Source organism: Zootoca vivipara, chromosome 6 (genome assembly GCF_963506605.1).
Source record: "Zootoca vivipara chromosome 6, rZooViv1.1, whole genome shotgun sequence".
NCBI lineage: Eukaryota > Metazoa > Chordata > Lepidosauria > Squamata > Lacertidae > Zootoca > Zootoca vivipara.
In genome coordinates this window covers 93,510,976-93,535,284 of record NC_083281.1, presented here as the reverse complement: position 1 = coordinate 93,535,284, position 24,309 = coordinate 93,510,976, and the positions used below count along the sequence as shown (strand labels likewise).

The 24,309-nt window shown below is 47.6% G+C and overlaps 1 protein-coding gene across 3 annotated transcripts in view; it reads left to right on the top strand.

The window, feature by feature from the left end:
* The window catches only part of LOC118087010 (hexokinase-2), a 58,641-nt gene that overhangs the window by 25,725 nt on the left and 8,607 nt on the right, over positions 1-24,309 (top strand). For 2 of the 3 annotated variants that reach the window (XM_035119182.2, XM_035119181.2), the window contains exons 2-16: positions 6,073-6,235; positions 10,364-10,512; positions 11,214-11,333; positions 12,301-12,372; positions 12,785-12,880; positions 15,014-15,113; positions 16,182-16,365; positions 17,329-17,484; positions 17,862-18,095; positions 18,615-18,919; positions 20,467-20,615; positions 21,690-21,809; positions 22,290-22,385; positions 22,914-23,013; positions 23,591-23,774. In XM_035119182.2, coding sequence (XP_034975073.1) covers positions 6,073-6,235; positions 10,364-10,512; positions 11,214-11,333; positions 12,301-12,372; positions 12,785-12,880; positions 15,014-15,113; positions 16,182-16,365; positions 17,329-17,484; positions 17,862-18,095; positions 18,615-18,919; positions 20,467-20,615; positions 21,690-21,809; positions 22,290-22,385; positions 22,914-23,013; positions 23,591-23,774 — 2,228 coding nt within the window. The remainder of the gene's footprint in view (positions 1-6,072; positions 6,236-10,363; positions 10,513-11,213; positions 11,334-12,300; positions 12,373-12,784; positions 12,881-15,013; positions 15,114-16,181; positions 16,366-17,328; positions 17,485-17,861; positions 18,096-18,614; positions 18,920-20,466; positions 20,616-21,689; positions 21,810-22,289; positions 22,386-22,913; positions 23,014-23,590; positions 23,775-24,309) is intronic. The other variant, XM_035119183.2, reaches the window with a different exon arrangement.

Below are 24,309 nucleotides of genomic sequence, written 5' to 3'. Positions count from 1 at the left end.
ACTGGACTTAACCGTCCAGGGGTCCTTTACTTTACCCTTTACCTTAATCCATTGTGTTATTCAGACTTGACCTAGAAGCATCTTGGAAGTACCAGAAATGGGTAAGGCTATTCTAGAGGGACCTGACTGACCAATTGCAGTTTTATTGTGGTTGGTGGAAACCAGCAATGTGTTCCTTCCAAAGAAAGAGGTGGGCAGGTAAAAATCTCCAGAGGGTTCCAAAGCTGTAAACACAAATCTCATCTTAGTTGGTAGAACATGAGACTCTTAATCCCAGGGTCATGAGTTTGAGCACCACATTGGGTGTAAATGTTGCAGGGGGTTGGACTAGATGACCCTTGTGGCATCTTCCAATTCTACAATTCTATGATTCTATTTTCCAGCTTTCCCCAGGATCTTTCCAGTTCAGAATCCCAGTTCCTCATGAACTGCCCTTGGGATGTGCCTGTTGAAACACTGCAACCATGTTATATAAGTCACTGGCTTTTGTTGTTGAGCTATAAACTCAGTTTTTCTGTAATCAAGGGATTTTGTAATGTTGTCCCTCTTTTCTTAATTAATACTTGCCAGTGTTTAGGAAAAGGAACTTCCCCAGCCCTTACTTATGAATGTGACTCATGGACATTTATGCTCTTGCAGAAGTTGCACCGTAGACTGATGCAATTTGAGGTGGAGGAGATGCAAAGGAAAGTCAGCGGGAGAGCTTTTGGCTTACAGTTTCTAGCAATTCAGGGCATCCATTTGTGTTTACATTGCTGGGATATTCCCAAAGAGGGCACATACACTGGCATACCTAGATCACTCTCAAAGTTGAGTTTCATTGCCAAGAAGTTTAGCATCATTGAGCAGAGTCTGTGGAAAGGGCCTGTGAGTGAAGTCATCCATCCACAGAATAGTTTCCATAATTAGAAGCACACTTACTAGTGCGTAAACCACTGAACTTAGTGAGGATTTGAGGATAAATGTACATAGGGTTGTGCTGTGAGGCAGCAATCATATGCAGACTTAGCTTTGGAGCAAGCCCAATTGAACTCAAGTGATATTTACTTCTGAGTAAACATGCGTAGAGTTGGACTATAATAGATCCTTGCTGTGCCTCAATCTTTGCCTGTTCTCTCTAAAGCTAATGACATGGAGTAGTGATTTTGGTTTAGGGAATCAAGCAAGCCAGCAAGTTGAGACAGGATCTGAATCCAAGTCTTTCAAAATCTAAACCCTTCCTGGCAGAACCCAATCAAAACCTACAAAGATGTTGACTAATACAGTATGATGTTTGTGGGTCTATAGCAGGTTGATTAGTTTGTTAGGGTAGATCTTAAATTCAAATCTGCTATTTAACTTGGTAAGTCTATCTATGTTTGATGAAGAAGCACATTAACTATTTTTGGAAAACCAAAATTTTTTAATTGTACCTTCTGGAAATATTAGGTAATGCTAAACGACGACAACAACAACTGCATGTAATTGGCAATCATTTTTAATGATTTCTATGCAATTTTATACACATTGTACTTACCAAGCAAAACTAAATTATATTAATTGAACCAAAATATATTATTGAACCAAAATATATTATTGAACCAAAATATATTATTTCCAAGTCAAGTTACAACTTTTTAGCACCCCTCATGTTTGGAATTTGAAAAATTCAACATGCCCTATTCATGCAGGGTTCTCTCCTGGGCTGACCTGGAGATGATGGGGCTTGAGCTTGGGACCTGCATGCAAAGTACTGTAGATGCTCTGCTGCTGAGCTACAGCCCTTCCCCTTGCATTATTGGCAGTGGCTGCTCTCCCTGCAAAAGGTGTGTCTGAATGTCGTGAGGCTGCAGCAGGAGGGCCCAGGATTCTGCTTGGTAATTGGTTGCTAACTCTCTGACCCAGCTAAGAGTTCAGACACAGGCTGTGGTGCTAACTGAGGGTGGAGATGAACCAGGGGAGGGAGGAACTGGACAAGCAGGAAAGTGACTCATGTTCTGCTGTGTGAAAGGGTTTTGGGTAACTGCCATGCTTCATTCATGAGGCCACAAGCAGGCCCAGTTTCTTCAGCCCTTGCTGGAGTAGGAAGTGATCTAAAGGCCCATGACACCCCCTTCAAGGCTTTCTGTGCTTCTCGGGATTGATCTAAATCAGGGGTCAGCAAACTTTTTCAGCAGGGAGCCGGTCCACTGTCCCTCAGAACTTGTGGGGGGCCAGACTATATTTTGGAAAGAAAAAAAATGAACGAATTCCTATGCCCCACAAATAACCCAGCACCTGGCCCCCGGGCCTTAGTTTGGGGACCCCTGATCTAAATCTTAGTTTGCTCACCTATGCTTAGCGTGTGGACCGTGGTGGGGCATCCACCAGAATAGTACCTTAGCTGTCAGAGCTCCTCCTCTTTAGCATTTTAAGGATAGTGTGGAACGTTAATATCCCAGAATATATTGGCTGTTTATCTTTTCAGAGATAATTTATCTTTCAGAGAGGGGCAGAGGATTATTATTATTATTATTTTTTAATGAGGCTCTGGAGTGCTCAACTTAACCTGAAGCCAAAGAGCTGCGTGGCTCTCTAAGCAGTGCTCAAGACCAACAAGCTGATGCAAGAAAACAGCAGTTCTCAGATGGGGTTTTAGCTGTGACTACAACTGTGCCAGCCCCACAGTAGCAAATGTTGATTGGGCTGCAGTCAGGGCAGTCTCGAGCAGGTCGGGCGCCCTGGCGCTGAGGGGCGGCGATCACTCTGGTGCCCCCGCCCTCGCACGGCGCAGCATGGCTTCCACGTGGCTTTGCCGTGCAGCGCCCTGGCGCTCCACGCCACCAGGACTCTACCTAGAGCCGGCCCTGGCTGCAATCAACTTTCAGCCATCAGGGGAACTTGTGTTGGGACACATGGCTCTGAGATCCAGTTGTTCTCAGGGTGTGCAAAGTGTTTCTTCACGTGGTTTCCCTAATTGCTGCCCACTGACTTCTGTGGGACAGTGGGTTGGTGGCCGCATCCGAAGGACCGGGCGAGTGACGCATGGCTTGTTTTGCCGTCTTTCTCCATACTTTTCCCATGAGCATTTCTGCGACTTTTCCAAATGTGTATTCTTACATAAGGAAGGTTGCGCCACAAACCTGGGATGCGTCTGAGAGGCAGCAGTGCAGAGTTAACAAGAACACTATTGTTCAACTTTGCAGTTTAAGAGCAGAGCCACACGCACCACATGTGATTCCTGTGTTTTTAATTTTGGCAATGTTTCCTTGATTTTGTACAGAACAGCAGAAGGCCAGATTTACAAGAAGAAGATGACACACTTCTTCCTCCTTGAGCTGGCACTGTGGAAATTCTCTATAACTCCTAGCATGGGACAGGCTGCTTGCCTTGAAAGATATGTGAAGTGGGAGGAGGCAAGATTTACAAGAAGCAGCCTGTCTTCCAACAAGTGTACAGCCCCTTCATACTCAAACCGGCAGAGGATTGTGAAAGCCACGCCCAAAGTTCCTGTTATGTGTCATTTTTGCTCCTATATGTGTAGAGAAATGTGGCTTGTTCTGCAAGCACGTCTTGCCCTGCCCCTTGGTTGTTTGCGTCATCAAGGAGGCATTTGGAATTTTTTGCATTGTATTGCATGGAGAAAGTAGAGGAAAGTTTTTCTCCCTCTCACAACAGTAGCATCTGGCTAGCCCCTCCAGCTTGCTTAGGTAGTTAAGCAGAAGAGTTTATTTATTGCATTTATAGCCCTCCTTTTCCTCCAAGGAGTACATAGTTTACTCCCCTCCTCAGTTAATCCCTACATCAACCTGGTGAGGTAGGTTAAGGGGCTGCGACTGGCCCAGGGTCACCCAGTGAGCTGCATGGCTGATTGGGGATTTGAACCCTGATCTCCCAGGTCCTAGTCTAGCACTCTAACCACTACACTACACTGGCTTCCTGGAGCACCTCTGCTATGGGGCAGCTATATAATAATATAGGCTAATAAATATGGGGAAAGCAAAATGTCACTGAGAGAAGAATCTGAAATATTTTCTTTGAAGCTTGAATTTGTTTTATTCTGGATTGCTTCGTTGGTGTTTCAGTGTGTTGTAAACCACTTTGAGATTCTTTCTTTAAAACATAAAGCAGTATAGAAACTAAATGAATAATAATAACAATAATGAATCTCACTGGGGGGGGGGGAATGGTGCCTTGACATTCCTTTGTGGCAACCTAGTTTAAGGTGCTATTTGGCAATTACGTAGATTATATACCTGCGTTTCTAGCACTCCTCTCATTCCTTCCACTTGTGTGCTATGACACACACTTGTGGCTGAGAAGGCTCTCTAAGAGACAGCAATTGCACAGGCTGCACCTGTTGGAATTCCTTCCTTGGGAGAAGGCGACTTTCTGCTCCCTGGGTGTCAATTGACCATTCATGTCTCCCTTTTCCTCCTGGGCTGGGCAGCTTTTTCTAAGCCTTGCCTTGTGTTTGCTTAGCCTGGCAGGCTCCGGGGGTTTTCTGCGTTCCATAATTTCCTCATTGGAAGTTGCCCAGACTAAGCCGCAGCAAGGACAGAGTTTCCCCTTTCATTGACATATATTGTGTGTCTGTGGGGTTGTGGCATATGGAATTTGAGATCTGGATAACTAACTGTAAAACTAAACATTGCTACCTCGTGTCATGAGGGAGGAATGCAGAAGCCGAGGTTTGGGCAAGATCTTGCATTCCTTGACCTGCCTCCCCTATGAGTCCTGTTTTCTGGACTCTGCCTCATAGCCCTCCAACTTCCATGGTCTTGCCCTCATCTTCTGCCCTGACTCGTGATCTCCGATGGTTCTCTTTTGTGGAAACCCGGATCTGTGAGGCAGAATGCACGGTGCAATATTAAGTAAATATTTACACGTCTGTTTAATAACTAGCCCTGATATGAAATCAGACAAGCAAGCTGGATCAGTTCCTCTGTGAACCACATGCAGTGGTACGGTCATTGATTTCCATGGATCTATACTGAATAGAGCCTAGCTGGATGCAACCGAGGGCACTCTGCACCTGCCTTTTGCAACCTGGCGCCCTCCAGATACTTTGAACTACAACTCCCATCAGCCCCAGTGCTATATGGCCCTGCTAACTTGTAGTGGCTTTCTGGTGTAGTGCTCTGCCACTGAGCTACAGCCCTTCCTCTCATACTTCTGTTCCTTTACCCGCTTCTGTTCCCCACTCAGCCTCTGCCAAGCTGATGGGCCAGACAAGATTTGGCCGATTGTCCACATTGCCCAATACCTTTTGTAAGAAGAACAGTTCGTTTTTCAATGTTTTGTTGTTAGAACAGGAAGAATTCTCAGTACTCAGCAGGCTTGATACTTTTGCTAATTGTAGAGACAAATGGATCAACACTCGCCCCTAATCAGGTGGTGTAGATAGGCATGGTTTTATTCTGAGAGCTCACTTAAAAAACCCAAGTCTGTCTAGTGCAGCACCCAGCCTTTGCAGTGCGCAACCACTTGCTGATTCTGGGAAGCCCCAAAGTCAGAGCCAAGCCCCACAGCGGCATCTGCCCCTGCTGCGCTTGTCAGCAGCTGGTCTTCAAAGACCTGCTGCCTCCAATAGGGGAGGCAGAATGTATCCATCATGCCTGGCACCCATTGCCAGCCCTATCCTGTGTAAAACATTGGCCCCTTTCCTAGAGGCATTTAGATCCCATGATCAGCTTTCCAGCTTTCACAATCTTTTGACGTGGGTAATAAAACGCATCGCGCCCTTTTCTTCCGAGGCAAGACGGCCCCTGGCAGACCCAGAGGCTCCCAACTGGATTCCAACCAAGCAGCGGGTTCTTGCAGAGCTGGTGGGCGGCTCTAGGTTTCGTCAGTCTCTGAAATGTTCCACCTTTATAGTGTAGCACAGAAAAGGACAAGCTCATAGGAAACACAGGTCCATGTATAACAGCAGACCTGTTGCAACAAGGTTTCCTTGGATTCGGGAGAAAGGGTCCGACCTTGCCACATGGCTCTCTCATGGCACCTCCGAGAGGTCTGTGGTGGACTGAGATCACCAAAGACTCGCGGATTAGCACTGTTGCGATGTCTCTTTCAAATGTCAATTTGACTTCACTTTCCCCTCTCCTCCCCCAGATTGACAAATACCTCTACCACATGCGGCTTTCAGATGAAACCCTGCAGGAGATCTCAAATCGGTTCCAGAAAGACATGGAGAAGGGCCTTGGGGTGGATACCAACCCTACAGCCTCCGTGAAAATGCTGCCAACGTTTGTGAGGTCCACCCCAGATGGAACAGGTAAAGGGCCACCGCCCAGGAAAGGGTTAAATTTCTGAGTTCTGGGACCCGTCTTGATCTGTCAGGAATGCTTTGATGGTGTTTCCTGCTTGGCAGGGGGTTGGACTGGATGGCCCTTGTGGTCTCTTCTAACTCTGTGATTCTATGATTCTGTCATGGAACCATGGACTTGAAAAGGACCCACAGGGTCATCTAGTCCAACCCTCTGCAAGGCAATGGGAGGTGACAATTAAACAGGAGAGTGTCTCTGAGCATGTGCCAAGTGTTTTTTCCTCTATGTAATTGAGACTGTTAACAGACATACTGTACTTCTCTGCAGCCACTGGCCACTTTCTAAAGAGGCAGGCCTGACCTTCAGCCTCTGGAGCCTGCTGTCCACAAAGGGTGGGGTGAGCTTCCAAATAGCTCCTTTCTGGTCCCCGTTGCTGGTCTCTTGGCTCTCGTCTACTTAATAGTTTCACGTTCAAGAAAGAAAATAGTTTCTAGGGAGATGAAAATAATTTAGGAGGTTTTTATTTATGTGTTTGTTTTATACCCCACCTTTCCTCAAGTTCAAGGTAGCAGACATGGTTTCCCCCTCCCCATTTTGCCCTCACAACAATCCTGTGAGGTAGGTTAGGGTACGAGAAGGGGGTCTGGCCCAGGCTCAGCTGGTGAGTGGTGGAATTCCCAAACCGTGGTGTCTCCCAAGTCTTAGCCTAGCACTCTAACCACTACACTGTGTCTTCTGCCTATGTGTGTGTTTTGTGTGTGTGTTGTGTGTGTGTGTGTGTGTGTGTGTGTGTGTGTGTGTACACATGCACACATATATTATGCACATGCACACAGACACACTGGATTTGCTCACTGTTACCTCTGGTCTGACAGGTTTTGCAAGTTTTTGAAACGATGGGAAAATGTGTAGACCCTCCTTACCTAGAGGCGAGAGGGCAGTGAGCCTGCGAAGTCTGAGCAGATGCCCCCCTACTCTGTGTCCCCTTCAGCCCTGCAGAAAAGTCCCCAGCTTCCCATCCACGGCCTTTGTGGACTGCACCCCTGAGATGGTTACGTCTGAATTACTCTCAGGCAAAAGGGAACAGAAAGCCTTTCAGTCAGCACCAAAACTGGCTTCAGTAAGGGAAGTCTGGGTCATTTGATGGTTAGCAGCCAAACTGACCCCCTGAAGTTCAGGAAGTCATGGACTGAAAGCCTCCAGCTCCTCTGCCAGCTCTTTAGTGGGGCGTTTCCTGTAAACACCCTTTCTTGGCTTTTTGCTGTTTCCTCAACCTGGTGTCTTCCCTATGCTTTGGGCTTCCATTCCCATCAGCCCCGGCAATGTTGCTGTGCTTCCCAAGTCATAGGATTGTAGAGTCAGAAGGGACCCCCCAAGGGTCATGTAATCGAACCCCCTGCAATGCAAGAAGCGCAGCAGCTCACTCCTTGTTTTCATGGCTGGGGTGGGAGAGATTTTTCACTCAATAACTCAAAGGTTTGCACGTGTGCTTAGGTCCAGTAAAGAGACCGTTAGGGACATTTGCCCGTCTCACAAGGACAGAGAGCAGAAATGAATACTGTTAAAGCAGGTTGAACATGGCATGAGGCCGGGCATTATCACTGAACTTGTTAGAATCATAGAATTGTTGAGTTGGAAGGGACTGAGGACAAACCAATTTCTGGCTTGTCTGGCTTTTATGTATTCTTTTGTAGTAAGTTAGCTTAATCATTGTTACTGTGGACCAGATATAGTAGGAATCATAGAATCATAGTTGGAAGAGACCACAAGGGCCATCCAGTCCAACCCCCTGCCAAGCAGGAAACACCATCAAAGCATTCCTGACATATGCCTGTCAAGCCTCTGCTTAAAGACCTCCAAAGAAGGAGACTCCACCACACTCCTTGGTAGCAAATTCCACTGCCGAACAGCTCTTACTGTCAGGAAGTTCTTCCTAATGTTTAGGTGGAATCTTCTTTCTTGTAGTTTGAATCCATTGCTCCGTGTCCGCTTCTCTGGAGCAGCAGAGTACAATCTTTCTCCCTCCTGCCACACCCCCATTTTTAGCTATTACAGTGGTACCTCTAGTTCATAGCTGTCAACTTTTCCCCTTTTTTAAAGGGTAATTCCCTTATTCCAAATAGGATTCCTTGCGAGAAAAGGGAAAAGTTGACAGCTATGCTCTAGTTACGAACTTAATTCGTTCCGGAGGTCCATTCGTAACCTGAAACTCCTCTTAACGAGAGGCGTACTTTCACTAATGGGGTCTCTTGCTGCTGCTGCGCCGCCAGCACATGATTTCCGTTCTCATCCTGGCGCAAAATTCTCAACTCGAGGTAACTCTTCCAGGTTAGCGGAGGCATTTGTAACTCGAGGTACCACTGTATAATCATGGCAGGATTTATAAGGTTAAACACTGTTTCATGACCACTTCCCAAAATAACATATTTTAGATAACCAAGCAGAAATATTTCTGGTGCCAAGGGTATATGGGCTCCTAAGGTGCTGGAGATATTGCCCTGAGCAGATTTCCATAATATTTCTATTTGAGAACAATTCCAAGAGATGTGTATGTAATCTGCTTTATTCAGTTCACATCTCCAACATTTATCCCACCCTAACTTAGATATTAAGTTCAGTTTATAAGGCGTTGAATACCATTGATGAAGGGCTACAAATTAGTTTTCCTTTAGGTCTGCTGGAGTTAGAATGAATGTGGGGCAGAGGCATTTTGGAAGTGTGAGAAGGTGAGCTGAGCACCCTAAGGAAAGCAGGAGAATTACAAGGCTTGGGGCTGAAGAGCAGGCTGGGATAGTCTCGGTTTGCAGACTTGGCAACAGGGTCTTGACTTGGCACTGGGCTCTTGTGTTCTCGGAAAGGGGCTGGTGGCTGGTCAGAAACCCCCCTGCATTTGACCCCTCCACATGTTGTTGTTGCTGCTGCCACCCTCCCCCCTCAAAAGCAAGGCCTGGGGAGCCTGGGTTTGGGGCCAGCTGGTTCCTAAGAATTGCCTGGATGAAAACCCTGAGGAGAGGCAGCTCCCTGTCCAGCTGGAGGAGCAGGCTGCCCACATGAACTGTTGCAACACTGGAATCTCCTCTTGAGTTGGCAGAGAGACAGGCCCCGAAGTGGGGAAGGGTCATTGGAGGTGGACGAGGGCCAAGGAATGCGCTGCTCCTCCAGATGGTTATCCAGGCTTGCAAAGCAAGAAGGGAGAATTTTCCCTCAGGAAACCAAGCTGGGAAACTTTTATAACTGGGGTGGGGTGTGGAACAGTGGAACAGGCTGATGACCACTGCCCAGAAAAGGGTTCAGTGAGCCAGGTCTGAGCTCCACAACCTGTGTGGATCACCAAAGCTCAGCTTTGAAAGATCAAAGAATTGTTGAACTGATGAGTCAGAAAGGACCCGAAGGGTCATCTAGTCCAACCCCCTGCAATGTAGTGGGAGGTGATGATTAAAAGGGAGAGTCTCTTTGAGCATGCACCAAGTGCTTTTTCTACATATAACTCAGACTTGTCAGCTGACACATTTCCCTGCAGCTGCTTTCTAAAGAGAGGGGCCCAGCCAGTCCTAAAGAAATGGAAAGGACTTCCAAATAATCTTGTTCCTTTCTAGTCCCCTTTGCTGGTCTCTCTGCCCTCGTCCCACTTAATGACTTCATGTTGGAGACAGAAAATCGTTTCGGTTGAGTTGGGCCTTGAGTTGGCAGGGGAGCAGTCCCAAACATGAGGAAGGGCCGTTTTAAGACAGACGAGGGCCAAGGAATGTCCTCCTTCTGCAAGGAGTGTCAGGTGCTTATCTAGGCTTGTAAAGCGGCAAGGGAGAATTCCCCTCAGGAAACCAAACTGGGAAGTTTTTGTAAATAGGGGTCAGGAGAATATGCGACTCTCTCTCTGAGAGAGGCTCTTGAGAACCCAAAATGACCCTGCTGGATCAAACCAGTGGCACACCTAGTCCATCCTGTTCTCACAGTGGCCAAGCAGATGCCTATGAGAAACCTAAAAGCAGGATTCAAGCACAAGAGCCGTCTCCTCGCCTTTGGTTTACAGCAACTGGTATTCAGAAGCTCTGCAGCCTCTGAGTGTGGAGGCACAGCTTAGGAATCATTGAGTGAAACAATCCTCATCTTTCCTTTTCCCCTTTTTTCCCCTGCAGAGGAAGGTAACTTCTTGGCCTTGGACCTTGGTGGCACAAACTTCCGGGTCCTGAGAGTCAAGGTGGCTGATAATGGCAGCAAGAAAGTAGAGATGGAGAACCAGATCTATGCTATTCCTGAGGATCTTATGCGGGGCAGTGGAGTGCAGGTGAGTTGAGGGGTCTCCTCTTGGCCACCTTGGGAACCTTTTAGTACCATTGCTCTTGTCTGTTGAAAAAGGAAGCTAAATCAGGGACTGTCACACTTCCAGCGGTGGGGGAAGAAGTGATGAATGCAGAGAAAGGACTTCAGCAAACGCTCCTGGGCCCAGGACAATTTGACTTTAAATGGCAAAAGCAGCATCTTGATTTGAGCTTGGAAATAAACTTGTCATTTGAGGGTACAAAATTTTCACCTGCTCCCGTCAGCTGCCCAGACACTTTGCTTGCCTTCTCTTAATTTCACACGATTTGTGATGGCTTCTTGGTCATTTGTGCAAATTCTCAACTCTTAGGGGAGCTGTTTAGAAACCGAGGGAGTTCTTAAATCACACCGTTTCCTTGTGATGAAATGTTTTTGGGGAAGCTGATAGGATCCAGAGTCATTTTTGAATCCTTTGACAAACGATTTCCAAGCAGCAAGACGCAAAAACAAAAACAGTGCCTGCAAATTTTCTGCTCCAAAAAAGGTTCCAGAATTCTGCAGTTTAGAATGAATGTTTCATCGTTAGACTCCAACTGCAAAGTTCTGCTTTCAATGGATGTATATACTGTGTGTATAGTATAGAAATAAATAAGGTGGGTCCTGATGCCACCGTTGCCTGACCATAGCCAGCCTTCCTAAGTGTGTATCTCATTCTCTGCCCCTCAGCTCTTTGACCACATTGCTGAATGTTTAGCTAACTTCATGGACCAACTGGAAATCAAGGACCAGAAACTCCCTCTGGGCTTCACTTTCTCCTTCCCTTGCTCCCAGACCAAACTGGATGAGGTAAGCTTGCGACTCAAGTACTCCTGGGATTTGTGGAGAGATGGGAAAGGCTCCAGGAATTCTGGAGGATTTCCTGCTTTAAACTTTGCCTCCTCCATGAATTCACTTAGGAGGCTTTGGAGAAGCTAATTTCTTGGCACCTGATTTGCAACATATGTGGGTAATAATTCTGATCTGCCATTGTAAGGGCCATTGTAAGAACTTACTAAGATGATGTACATGGAATACTTTCAACATTCGTGATATTAAGAGTAGATAATCCATGAGGAGGGTATGTCAGGCCCTTTTTGGAGCTCAGGACTTTGGCATACAGGAAAAATGGCTGTTTTTCGTGATAGAAACTGGGGTGGCTTCCTATTAGCGGCAGCACAAATGGAAATGTTATGATGATTATTTTATTTATTTCATAAAATTTAGTACATCCACTTGATTGTAAAAAAAAACCCAACCAACCCTCAAAGCAATATACAAAGAAAATAAAACAATACAGCTATCAGTAAAAACAACTCTTTAAAACAGGCATCCCCAAACTGCGGCCCTCCAGATGTTTTGGCCTACAACTCCCATGATCCCTAGCTAACAGGACCAGTGGTCAGGGATGATGGGAATTGTAGTCGAAAACATCTGGAGGGCCGAAGTTTGGGGATGCCTGCTTTGAAACATTTAAAAGATAAAAACGGTAATAAACTAAAAACAGATTAAAACCTCCATTAAGCTTGCCTAAGCAAAAAGGTTTTTCGCAAGTGCTATAAAGAGTGCACTGAAGGCGCCTGCTTGATGTCAAGAGGCAGGGAGTTCCAGAGGACAGGTGCTGCCACACTGAAGGTTTGAGTTCTTACAATGCAGAACGGGTATTAGGTGGCACCTAGAGCACTCTCAGCTCTGCTAGTCAAAGTGGCTGAGTGGGCATCTGTGAGGCAAGGTGATCTCACAGGTTTTTATTGTGATCTTTACCCACTCTTCCCAGGGCTGGTCCCAGGGAAGGTTTGAAATTCAGTATTCAAAAGTTGAAACAAATTACAGTCCCGGGAGTTGTAAGGTAAGTCACATCTTGCATGGGGATTATGTTCCAGGTAAGGCGCATGTACACAGAAACGTGTACACTCAAGCCACTCCCTTCTGAGCATTCTTCTCTTCTGGAGCTGATGCATCAAACGAGTCTTTCTTCCCCCAGGCAAGGCAGAGAGCTTAAAAGCTCCTCCTTTACTGGGAAAACCCTGTGCAAAAAGTGCTTTTAAGCTCTTCGCTTTTAATCTGAGCTATTTCAACCGGCCAGCCTTCAACTGTGTAAAGCTGAAATGGCACATGTTAAAGGCGTATTAAGTTGTGAGATACCTGTGTTACAAATATGATGTGGGAAAGCTCTCTCTGCTTTGGAGACTGAACCTCTGTTTGTCTCCTCTGGTTAGCATGCGGTTCCTTATTTCCTTTCCTCTCTTTTTCTCAAACAGAGCGTCCTCGTGACGTGGACCAAGGGATTCAAATCCAGTGGTGTGGAAGGCCGGGACGTTGTGGGCCTCTTACGGGAAGCCATAAGAAGACGAGGGGTAATCTAAGCCTGTTGCTGTCTTTAAGATAGTTTTGTTGTGTTGTTGTTGTTGTTGTTGTTGTTATTATTATTATTATTACATTTATATCCCACATTTTCCTCCAAAGAGTACATGGTCCTGCCTCTCATTTAATCCACACAACAACCTTGTAAGGTAGATCAGGCTGAGAAACTGTGACTGGCCCAGGGTCACCCAGTGAGCTTCACGGTTAAGTGGGGATTTGAACCCTGATCTCCAGGGTCTTAGTCCAGCACTATGACCACCTCGCTCTGCCCGCTCTAGAGCCAGGCAGCTCAATTCCTTTCATTTCCCCCAGTGTCTTGGAGGTGGCAGGGGGCATGCATGGCTGCCTGTGGAATCGATTGGCATGAGATGGTAGCTGGATGAACAGGATCAATGTGCCCAGTTCTTTGGCCATGCCCAATCCTTGGTTCTCTCTGGCATCTCCCGGGAGGGCTGGACCTGCAACCTGGAGAGCCACTGCGGGTCAGTTTTGACACTCGCTCAGCTAGATGGGCCATTTCCCAAGGAACACAGGAAGCTGCCTTCTCCCGAGTCTGAGCCTTGGTCCCTCAAGGTTGGTATTCACTGACTGACTGGCTCTGCAGGAAATCACACAAGAGTTTGTCCCTGCACCACCTGGAGATGCCAGGTAGACACAGACAGTGAACTCTACTATGCCATAACATGGCGGCTACTCCGGAGGGCTGTGTGCCGCCTCTCGTATTAGGCAGCTACCACTGAATACCAGTTTCTGGGGGGCACAAGTGGGCCACTGCCTCTGCCCTCCAGTCCTGCTTGTGGGCATACCTGCCAAGTTCCTCTCTGAAAAATAAGGGACCGGACCAAAAGTAGCATACCGGAAGTAGCGCGGCGGCCATTTTGGAACTGGGCGGAGCATGCTCAGAAGTGACTTTTGATGCTGCTGTGCCCAGTTCCAAAATGGCTGCCGCACCAGAAGTTGCGCTGCAGCCATTTTGGAACTGGGCAGAGCAGCATCAAAAGTCGCTTCTGAGCATGCTCCGCCCAGTTCCAAAATGGCCGCCGCACCAGAATAAACCAGGGAAAAACAAAAAATCTGTTTTTTTCAGCTGGGGACAGCTGGAAAAACGGGGGTTTCCCGGGGAAAACGGGAGACTTGGCAGCTATGCTTGTGGGCCTTTGGCCTGATCCAGCTGCAAAGCTCTTCTTGCTTCCTCCTGAGCTTGTCAGCTTGGTGGAGTTGCAGTCTCCCCTTGCCTGGGGTGGGGTGGAGGGCCTGTGTGTGAGGGCCCCCCCCCGCCCCCATTGTCTTCCAGATGCCACATTTTATTTTTACTTTTTTGGAGCCAGGGCATCGCTAGATGTTCATGGTGCCTCGGCCTCCCTTGTGCAAAAGTGCCTTGGGGATTTGGGGCTGTGGTGGGGGGTGGGCAGGGCCTGGGACTGACCCATCCAGACAACCAGCTCTTTCCCCACCCAGTTTCTGGAGCCTCGTCCTGGAGGGAGAAATGTGGGTGGGTGTTTCTGTTTGGGTGGATGTGAATGAAGTGACAAGTGCAGGCTGGAGACATTTTGAGGAGCCACTGGTGGGCTTTTCTTTTTGTGTATTTATTTTCTTTCTGGAAGTAAATCAAACAGATAATAATAATAATAATATAATTAATAATTATAATTAAGTGCAGATGCAAAGGAAAAGCAGCACAGTATATCCAGAAGAGATTTAAATAAGAAAGAAGAAAACCTGAGACACTTAGGAATAACCAAATCACACATTGTACTGTGGAGAAGGGGTTCTATGTGGCTGTATTTGTGGTATATAAGTTAAAATCCCACCAAAGAGCATATAATTTTTTGGGATCCTCCGAGTCTTTGAGTTAATTTTTTTCAGCTAATGCCAAACTCCACATATTTTTATACCAAAGCAAAAGTTGCACATCCTGTAAGGTTTTCCATTTTGGGGCAGCTGAGGTTCTGGAAGCCACCAGCCTCCATGTCAGAAGTTCTTGAGAGTTGAAATATTTCAGTTGATCATCCCCCCCCCCCTCCTTGAAGCTGGAATAGGATATTTGAGTATTTTGGTCATTTCTTGACAAACCATTGTTCAGAATTTTAATCAACAGTGGCCTTTTCCAACTTCCTGCTCTGTAGGACTTTGAGATTGATGTTGTGGCTGTGGTGAATGACACCGTTGGGACAATGATGACCTGCGGCTACGATGATCACAACTGTGAAATCGGGCTGATTGTTGGTAAGAAGTCTGAGGGGAGAGGAGGGCTGACATTTCCCCCACCTTTGGAAAGCACCTGAATTTCCTGCGTACCTGAGGCCAGCCTCCTTCTTACGTTATTTTTGTAATATTTGTACACTGCTTGTCTGTAAAACAAAACAAAACAAAAAACAAACCTTGAAGCAGTTTACAATTAAGATAAAACAATAAAATTAACACTCAAAGGAATTAACAACAATAATTTAAGACTTTCCGAAAATAACAATAGACTAAAAACAGGCTAAAATGCAAATAAACTTTCTAAACATGTGAATAGGCTTGTCTGAACAAAAATGTTTTTAGGATGCACTGAAAATAGTACAGTGAAGTTGCCTATCTGGTATCAATAGGCAGGGAGTTCCAAAGTGTAACTACTGTCACACTAAAAGATTGAGTTCTTACAAATGCAGAAGGGGCATTTTGTGGCACCTGTTAACACTGCCAGTTCCAATGATCAAAGCAGTTGAGGGGCACATGTGAGGTAAGGTGATCTCATAGGTCAAGTGGTCCCAAGTTGTTAAGGGCTTTATATACTAATTGTAACACGTTGAGCTTGATCCAGAAGCAAACCAGAAACCAGTGGTGATCTCTGAGCACAGGGGTTCGATGCTGACATGGCCACACTCCTGTCAGCAATTGTGTTGCAGCATTCCAGATCAAGTGCTAGGGAAGCCCCACACAGAGTGCATTGCAGCAATCCAGATAGTTTGATCCCTCCATCTTACATGCTGTCTTTTGACCTGCCAAAAATACGTCTTAGAAAGTAGTGGCGGCTTTTATTTAGCCTCTTCTGGTCCTTTGCTTGCAGTCGCAGACCCCCATGAGTGTTCTGGGCCAGAAAGGCCAGGAAATAAAGCAGAGGCAGGTGGACATGACACCGTCCAGCTACCAGCAGCCAACCTGGGCAACAGCCAGGGGTGAGGGGGGCTGTCGCTCAGCAGCATCTGGAGAGCACCAGCAGCTGTAGGAAAAGGGTGGGAGGCTCTAGCTGCAGCTGTTCCACTTTCCTGGACTCTCCTAATCTCTCCCCCTCCCCCTCCCTCTCTTTAGGCACAGGTAGCAATGCTTGCTACATGGAGGAGATGCACCACATTGACCTCGTGGAGGGTGACGAGGGGCGCATGTGCATCAACATGGAGTGGGGAGCTTTTGGCGACGATGGGGCCCTGAATGACATCAGGACTGAGTTTGACCGGGAAATCGACATGGGCTCCCTGAACCCGGGAAAGCAACTGTAAGTCCTGTGCCTCAGCTGCTGGATCAGGCTGAATGGGCCCCCTTTGCCCAGCACCCTCTTCTCACAAATGCCTGTTGTAGGAAGCCAGCAAGCAGGATTTGAACACGAGAGCCCTCTCCCCTCCTGTGCTTTCTGGCAACTGCAGTGGGGCAGGAGAGCTGAAAAATAATCCACATCTGGCAACCAAAATGGTCCTTGGGTTTTAGATAGTACATGGGTAGACAAGTCTAAAAAGCATGGACACAAATTTTCATAGTGGCTCATTTATCAGAAGTAATGTATCTCCCATTGACCCTAGAAGTGTACACTCCATTCTGACTAAACTGAGGCTCCTGGTGTATATTTTGCTCTAGGAAGGCTTGCCTAAATAAAAAGGTTTTCAACATGCACTGAGAAGAGTACAGTGAAGGCACCGGCCTGGTATCAATAGGCAGGGAGTTCCGAAGTGTAGTGCTGCCACATGAAAAGATGGCTTGCTTGCAGGTGTGGAATGAGTCTTACGTGGTAGCTGTAACAGTGCCAATTCCGCAGATCAAAGCGGTTGAGAGTGTGCGTCTGAAGTAAGGCAATCCCACAAGTAAACTAGTCCCAATTTGATTTTGGGAATATGCTTGCTGGCTTAAAGCAGGATATTTAGCTGGTACAAAACAAGAACCTGGGAAGTGCAATGAAAGCTCTGCAGGGGGTTACGTGGTTGTTGAGCGCTTCCCCTGCCCAAGTGCTCCATTTTCCTTGCAGGGGGGAGGGGCACAGGATGTATGGAGGGGCTGTCATTTTCACAACTCCCGTCTGTCACCTTTGAGGGCTGAGCTCCCGCCCTACACATTCTTGCCACAATGGAGTCAGATGCAACCCAAACTATCCATCAAACTCCTTTTGAAGTTTTGGTGTGTTGGAGCTTCAGTTTCTGCTGCTGCCCCAACCCAGTCTCTCGCTCTCTCACCTTGGGGTGTGTCACAGGTTCGAGAAGATGATCAGCGGGATGTACATGGGTGAACTGGTCAGGCTCATCCTGGTGAAGATGGCCAAGGAAGACCTCCTCTTTGATGGGAGACTCACCTCGGACTTATTGACGACGGGACACTTTGAGACCAGATATGTCTCTGCAATTGAAAAGTGAGTGAATGGGCCTTGCCTTGTGTTTTCCGTGCTCCTAAATCTGTAGCTTTAGAATAGCCAGAACAAATCCTCCTTGGTGTTTTCCCCAAGAGCCTTCTACGGAGGGATCCTAGGAGCCCATCCTCAGTGGCTGACTCACCTCCTTTTTCTCTGATCGGCTGCAATCAGCACAAGGGCTGAGACAGGCGTCTCTGTGGCTGAAAAGCTCCCCTTTCACGCTGACTGGGTGGCCCTGGGATGCTGAGGACAGGGAGCCTGTTGCAGAAATAGTAAAGGACCTTTGACTCCCCACGACCCCAGAGCATTCCCCCCTCTGCCGTGCAGGAACTGCTGCCTCTTACAGACCCCCTTTGCTTGCCATCCTGAATTTGCAGGGAAAAGGAAGGCCTCCTGAAAGCCCAGGAGATCCTCACGAAGCTGGGCCTGGAACCCTCCCATGAAGACTGTGTCGCCACCCAGCGCATCTGCGAGATTGTCTCCACGCGCTCGGCCAACCTCTGTGGCGCCGCCCTGGTGGCTGTGCTCCGGCGCATCAAGGAGAACAAGCGTGTCGACCGCCTGCGCTCCACTGTTGGAGTGGACGGGACAGTGTACAAGAAGCATCCTCAGTAAGTGGGTTCTTCGAAAGCAAGTCCCTTGCGTGCCAATCCTAGAAGGGGAAGCTATCTCAGAATGCTCCCTCAAACATTCCTCATAAAGTGCTTGGTTTGCAGCAGGGGCAGACTTTTGGTCTTCCAAATTTCACCAGCACCCTGTGCAAAGCCAAAATTCAGCTGCCCCCACCTCGCACCTTTCATTCTGCATGTGCGCTACTTGATAGTTGTTGCACCCTGTGGCACCCCCCTCAACTTGGCACCCAGTGCTGGGGAACTGGTCTCACTGCCCTAAATCTGCCTCTGCTTCCACCCCCTTGATCACCTTGGCCACCATCCTCTTCACACACCCCAGCTTATCAAGTTGCTCCTTCAACTGTGGTCTTCGCTTTCTGTGCTCAGGGAGTTCATCCTTAGGGGAGAGAATCCATGGTCCCCCAGATGATGCATTCCCTGTCTGTCACCACCAGTGATTTCTGGATGTGCCATGGATGGGTTTGTAACGGTCCTGTTCTCTCCCCTTGCCTTGCACAGCTTTGCCCGCCGCCTTCAGAAGATGGTGCGCCGCTTCCTGCCCGATTGTGACATCCGATTCATCCGCTCAGAGGACGGGAGCGGGAAAGGTGCGGCCATGGTCACTGCGGTGGCTTACCGGCTGGCAGCCCAACACAAAGCCCGCCAGAAGATCTTGGATCCTCTGAGACTCAGCCGGGAGCAGCTCCTGGAGATAAAGAAGAGGATGAAGGAGGAGATGGAGCGGGGCCTGGGCCAAGAGACGCACGACGAGGCCACCGTGAAGATGCTGCCCTCTTACGTCTGCTCCACCCCAGACGGAACAGGTAATGTGGGATGAAGATAGTGGACAGTGTCCTTGGCCAGATTCGGTTGGCCACTTGCGTGCATCACTTGTATTGGAGCAGGACTTTGGGAGAAAAGGTTTCAAATCCCCACTGAGCCATGAGCAAGTCGCATCCTCTTATTCTAGCCTATCTCACAGGGCCATTTTGCATATAAAATGGGCAGGAGAACCATTGGTCTCCTTGGAGGAAAGGTGGGATCTAATAATAAAAGTAATTAATAGTAATATATGACCCTTTTTGGCTTATGGCATCTAACCATGGGGATGTCAATATGTGTCACAGTGGCTGTGGTGGTGGCAACTCTGGCCTCTCTTAATGGGGTGGGAAATTATGCTGTTTTTCCTCCTTTAAAAAGAGGACTGGAGGATTCATAGAGCTTAAGGCCATCAAAGGCTACTAGTGGCTCTGCCCTGCCACTGCAGTTGGAGGCAGCCATGCTTCTGAATGCCAGTTGCTGGAAGCCACAGGAGAGGAAAGGGATACTGTGCTTGAATCCTGCTTGCAAGAGTTCGGAAAAGTCTCTGTCAGACACCTGGGAGCAGAAGTGGGTGCACTGATCACTACTAGGTCTTGTGTCTGAATTTGCTGGTGTCAGAAAGTTTTCTGTTCTGTCGACCTATTTTCCGCCCTCTTCCCTCTCCTCCTCAGCAAATCCTTTTTCTATGGACCCTGTGAAACTGTTGGAATAAGAGACATGACTTTGCATGGGACAAATATGGAGCGCAATAAAATTTTGCTTTAGAAGCTCTTGTTCTTAAGAACATAAGAAGAGCTTACTGGATCAGGTCGATGACCCATGTAGTCCAGCATCCTGTTCTCAGAGTGACCAGCCAGATGCTTCTTATGGGAAGCCAGCAAGCAGGAACCAAGCACAAGAGCGCTCTCTCCTGTGGTGTCCAGCGACTGATATTCAAAAGCATTGCTGCCTCCAACTGCAGAGGGAAGACATGGCTATCCTGGCTAGTAGCCATCAATAGCTTTGTCCTCCATGTGGTTGTCTAATCCTCTTAAAGCCATCCCAGTTGGTTGCCATCACAGCCTCCTGTGGGAGGGAGTTCCATAGTTTAACTCTGCAGTGTGTGAAGACATACTTTCTTCTGTCTCTCCTGAGTCTTCCAACATTCAGCTTCATTAGAAGCCCATGAGTTCTAATGTTATGAGAGGAGAAAACCTTTTCTCTCTCCATTTTCTCCATGCCTTGTATAATTTTATAAACTTCTACCGAGTCATCTCTTACTCGCCTTTTCTCTAAACTAACAAATCACAAACGCTGCAACCTGTCATTTCACTTTTCTCCACTGCCCTTTCTGGAGTCAGAAATGAATTTTTGCTTGTGCCAGAGCAGCCTCTGCCAACCTGGTGCCCTGCAGATGGTCTCTATCTCAACGCTCATACATATCTAGAAGGCAGGTCTAACACATCCCACCCAACTCAAAGAGACCACAAATAGTCCTCTAGGTTCAAGTGCCCTTGAAAGATGGAGGGGAGGGGAGCGCTGATGGCAAGTGTGTCTGTTTTTGGTTCAGAAAAGGGGGAGTTCCTGGCCTTGGATCTCGGGGGCACAAACTTCCGGGTGCTGCTCGTGCGCGTGCGAAATGGGATGCGGCGAAGTGTGGAGATGCACAACAAGATCTATTCGATCCCTCAGGACATCATGCAGGGGACAGGAGATGAGGTGAGCAACTCAGTGCAACACTCTGACGGGGATCAAAATGGGGGCTTTGACTTCTGAGAGGGTCAGAGAAAACTGTAGCTGAGCAGGAGAGCTCTTGGTTTGCATGCAGAAGGTCCCCGTCAACCACACAAGATCTCATTCCACATGGCTGGGAACACCCATGGCAGTCAGAAGAGATGGTGTGATGATAGATGGACAGGCTGTCCAACCTGGTAGACCAGGGATGGGGGTTGTTTTCTGGCCTAAGGGGTGCCTTCCGGGCCTGTTATATGAGAACTCCTTTTTGCAGAGTCCCTTTTCTTCAGATAGTAAAGGCCCTGAGTGGTGTTTTTACAGACAACCCTAACCATTCAAGCTCAGTGCTTGCAATCTATGTGCTATTATTTACGTGTGACATTATTTGTTACATTTCAAATGTACATTTGTTACATTGGCTTTGCAATGTGACAAAGGATGATGCTCCCCTTAGGCTGGGGCCAGTTTTCCTGGAATGCCTCTCTCCTCCACCAAGGAGCTAAGCCCTTGGTGCAATGGGGTTGTGCGGGATGAATTAGCTATGACATAAAATATGGCTTATTCAGAGAAGGGCCTCAGCCACACCCTGGAGCCTGGGCCTTAGTGCAACGATGCGCATGCGCTCTATGGAGACCGAGGCCATCCTGGCCTTTGCAAGCCTGGTGTCCTCCAGGTGTTTTGGACTACAAGTTCCACCAGACAGCACAACTAATGGGAGTCGTAGTCCAAAGGCACCTGGAGGGCATCAGGTTGCTGGAGACTGGCCTATCCTGTTCCCTCTGCTGACCTCCCTCAATAGCACCCCACTGCCCTGTCAGGAATGCAGCCCTTATCCCACAATGAGGAAGTTAGTGGCTGCATTCCCAAGATTGCTTTAAATGATCTTGGTAGTTTGCAGAAGAACTTTAAATGCAAGATAGCTTCAAATGATGATGTTAGTTTGGTCCAGGATAGAGTCCTGCTCACTTTGTGATGCCAGCCAGACCCGCCTGAGCAGGGCCCTGTTCAGCTGCTCTGAGCCACGTTCTCCCGACTCCATTTTGCACTTCTGCCTTTCAGCTCTTTGATCACATTGTCCACTGCATTGCTGACTTCTTGGAGTACATGGGGATGAAAGGCGTGTCACTGCCTCTCGGATTCACCTTCTCTTTCCCTTGTCACCAGAACAGCCTGGATGAGGTGAGCTTCGTTTGGCTTCTCCCTCCACCATAAGTCACTCCTGCAAGCATAACATGCTAGCCAGCTGCAAAAAGGACAAGACAATGCGTTTTACAACAAATGAGTTTGTTATCAAATGCAATCTCTGGCGGAGATTTGGGGGAAAGGAAACTAAATGCTGTCAAAGTTTCCCTGCTAGCACACATCACGCTAAACCAGCCTTCCTCAATCTGGTGCCTTCCAGATGTTTTGCACTATTGTTGTATTGGTCCCTGCATCGTACAGGCTTCGGTTGATGGAAGCTGTAATCCAATCAGGAGGGCACCAGGATGGAGACGATGCACTGATGTGCAAACATGGCCTGTTTGACCTTGCAATGATCCTAGAATAGAGTTCTTGAATTGCATCCTTTTGCTTCACTGTACCCTTGGCAATTTTGTGTTTACATAACTTCTTTCTTCTTCCTCCTCCTCCTCTTCCTCTTCTTCTTCTTGTCTTAAGGCGATTCTCCTGAAATGGACCAAAGGCTTCAAAGCTTCTGGTTGTGAAGGGGGAGATGTGGTTAGCCTGCTGAAGGATGCCATTCACCGGAGAGAGGTGCGTTCCTGTCAGACAGGTGTGACAAAATATGTGACTTGTGCCTCAGGTCAGCCTCCCTACCTGAGGATGGGGAAGTAGCCAATGTAACACTGGTTTTGAAAAGAGATCCTGGAAGTATCAGGCTGGTTAGCTTAACATCTGCCCTAGGAAAACTGGTGGAAAGTATTGTTAAGGATAAAATAACCAGGCATATTGAAGAACAAGCCCTACAGAAGCAGAGCCAGCATGGCTTCTGCAAAGGCAAGGCCTGTCTCACAAACCTATCAGAGACCCTAAAAATCTAATAAAATAATTTATTGGTTGTGATCAGAGGAGTAATAGATCTAAACAAAACTCCCATGACCCAACAAGCAGGGACTGTGCCATTGGAATGGCCTCTGCAGATCGATGGATGCCTAGTTTATTTTGTGTACTTGATCCTTGTTTTTGTGTTGGTGGAGGTCACCCCCTGCCCCCGCTGAATTTTGGTAAGATCCTTGCTTTCATTCAGCACCTGAGGCCAGCCCTTTGCTCCCTCTTTCTCAGGAGTTTGACCTGGATGTGGTGGCCGTGGTGAATGACACAGTGGGCACCATGATGGCCTGTGCGTACGAAGACCCCTTTTGTGAAGTTGGCCTCATTGTCGGTAAGATTTCGTGTATTCATTTATTTAATGAAATGTATAAGTACGCATAAGAAATGTATAAGAAATACACAAATTTGAGTGTGTGTGCACATGTGTTCACACGTGTGTGCGGTAGCCAGACCTGCTTTTGGCAACACCCACAACTGTCTTGTGACCACCATACGGCTGGCAGAGGATGAATGTAGCCCTCAGGCCAAAGAAGTTTGGCTGTCGCTGCCCTGATCCCTGTTTACTACCCTGCCTGCTTGCAGCAGGGTGTGTCTCCCCGCGCCCCCCCCATGTGTGAGGCTGACCTGTGTTGTGTTGTGTTGTGGAGAGCCAGTGTGGTGTAGTGGTTAAGAGCGGCAGACTCGTAATCTGGGGAACCGGGTTCGCGTCTCCACTCCTCCACATGCATCTGCTGGGTGACCTTGGGCTAGTCACACTTCTTTGAAGTCTCGCAGCCCCACCCACCTCACAGGGTGTCTGTTGTCGGGGAGGAGGGGAAAGGAGATTGTTAGCCGCTTTGAGACTCCTTCGGGTAGTGATAAAGCGGGATATCAAATCCAAGCTCTTCTTCTTCTTCTTGTGCTGCCAGGCACAGGCAGCAATGCCTGCTACATGGAGGAGATGAAGAACGTGGAGCTAGTGGAAGGGGACGAGGGCCGGATGTGCATTAACATGGAGTGGGGGGCCTTTGGCGACAGTGGCTGCTTGGATGACTTCCGGACGGAGTTTGATGCCGCCGTGGATGAAAACTCTCTCAATCCTGGGAAGCAAAGGTGGGTGGGACGTTTTCCCTCCTCTTCCTTCTCCTCCTCTGTGTTTAATACATCAAGGACTCTATAGGGGGTGTTTAATGTTTGCTAAAGTCCTTGTTCACTCAGCTCCTCCCGATGTTCTTAGGGAGGGAGGGCATTTCCCCATGGATGCTTGCCTCTCCATGTTGATCATGTTTACCTCTAGGGGAAAGTGGGGTAGATTGATGCAGAAAAATTCAACCTCATATTTTATGTACCAAAATGAATCAAATATTTTTTTTAAAAAATTGCTTTATGCATAGCATAAGCAATCATCAGAACAATTAAAGTTAGAAGATAATGAGAATATAATCACTTGAGTAATAAATGGGTTTTGTATCATTCTGCCCCACCTATGGATACAGTGGATGGGGCGCTTTGATACAAAGCGTAAATTGTATGAGAATGGTAATTATTTGTAAAAATTTGATGAAAAAACCACTTTTATTGAGAGAGATCATAATCAGCCTTACAATATGTTACTTAAAATCTAAATTATGTATCAAAACTAACAGTG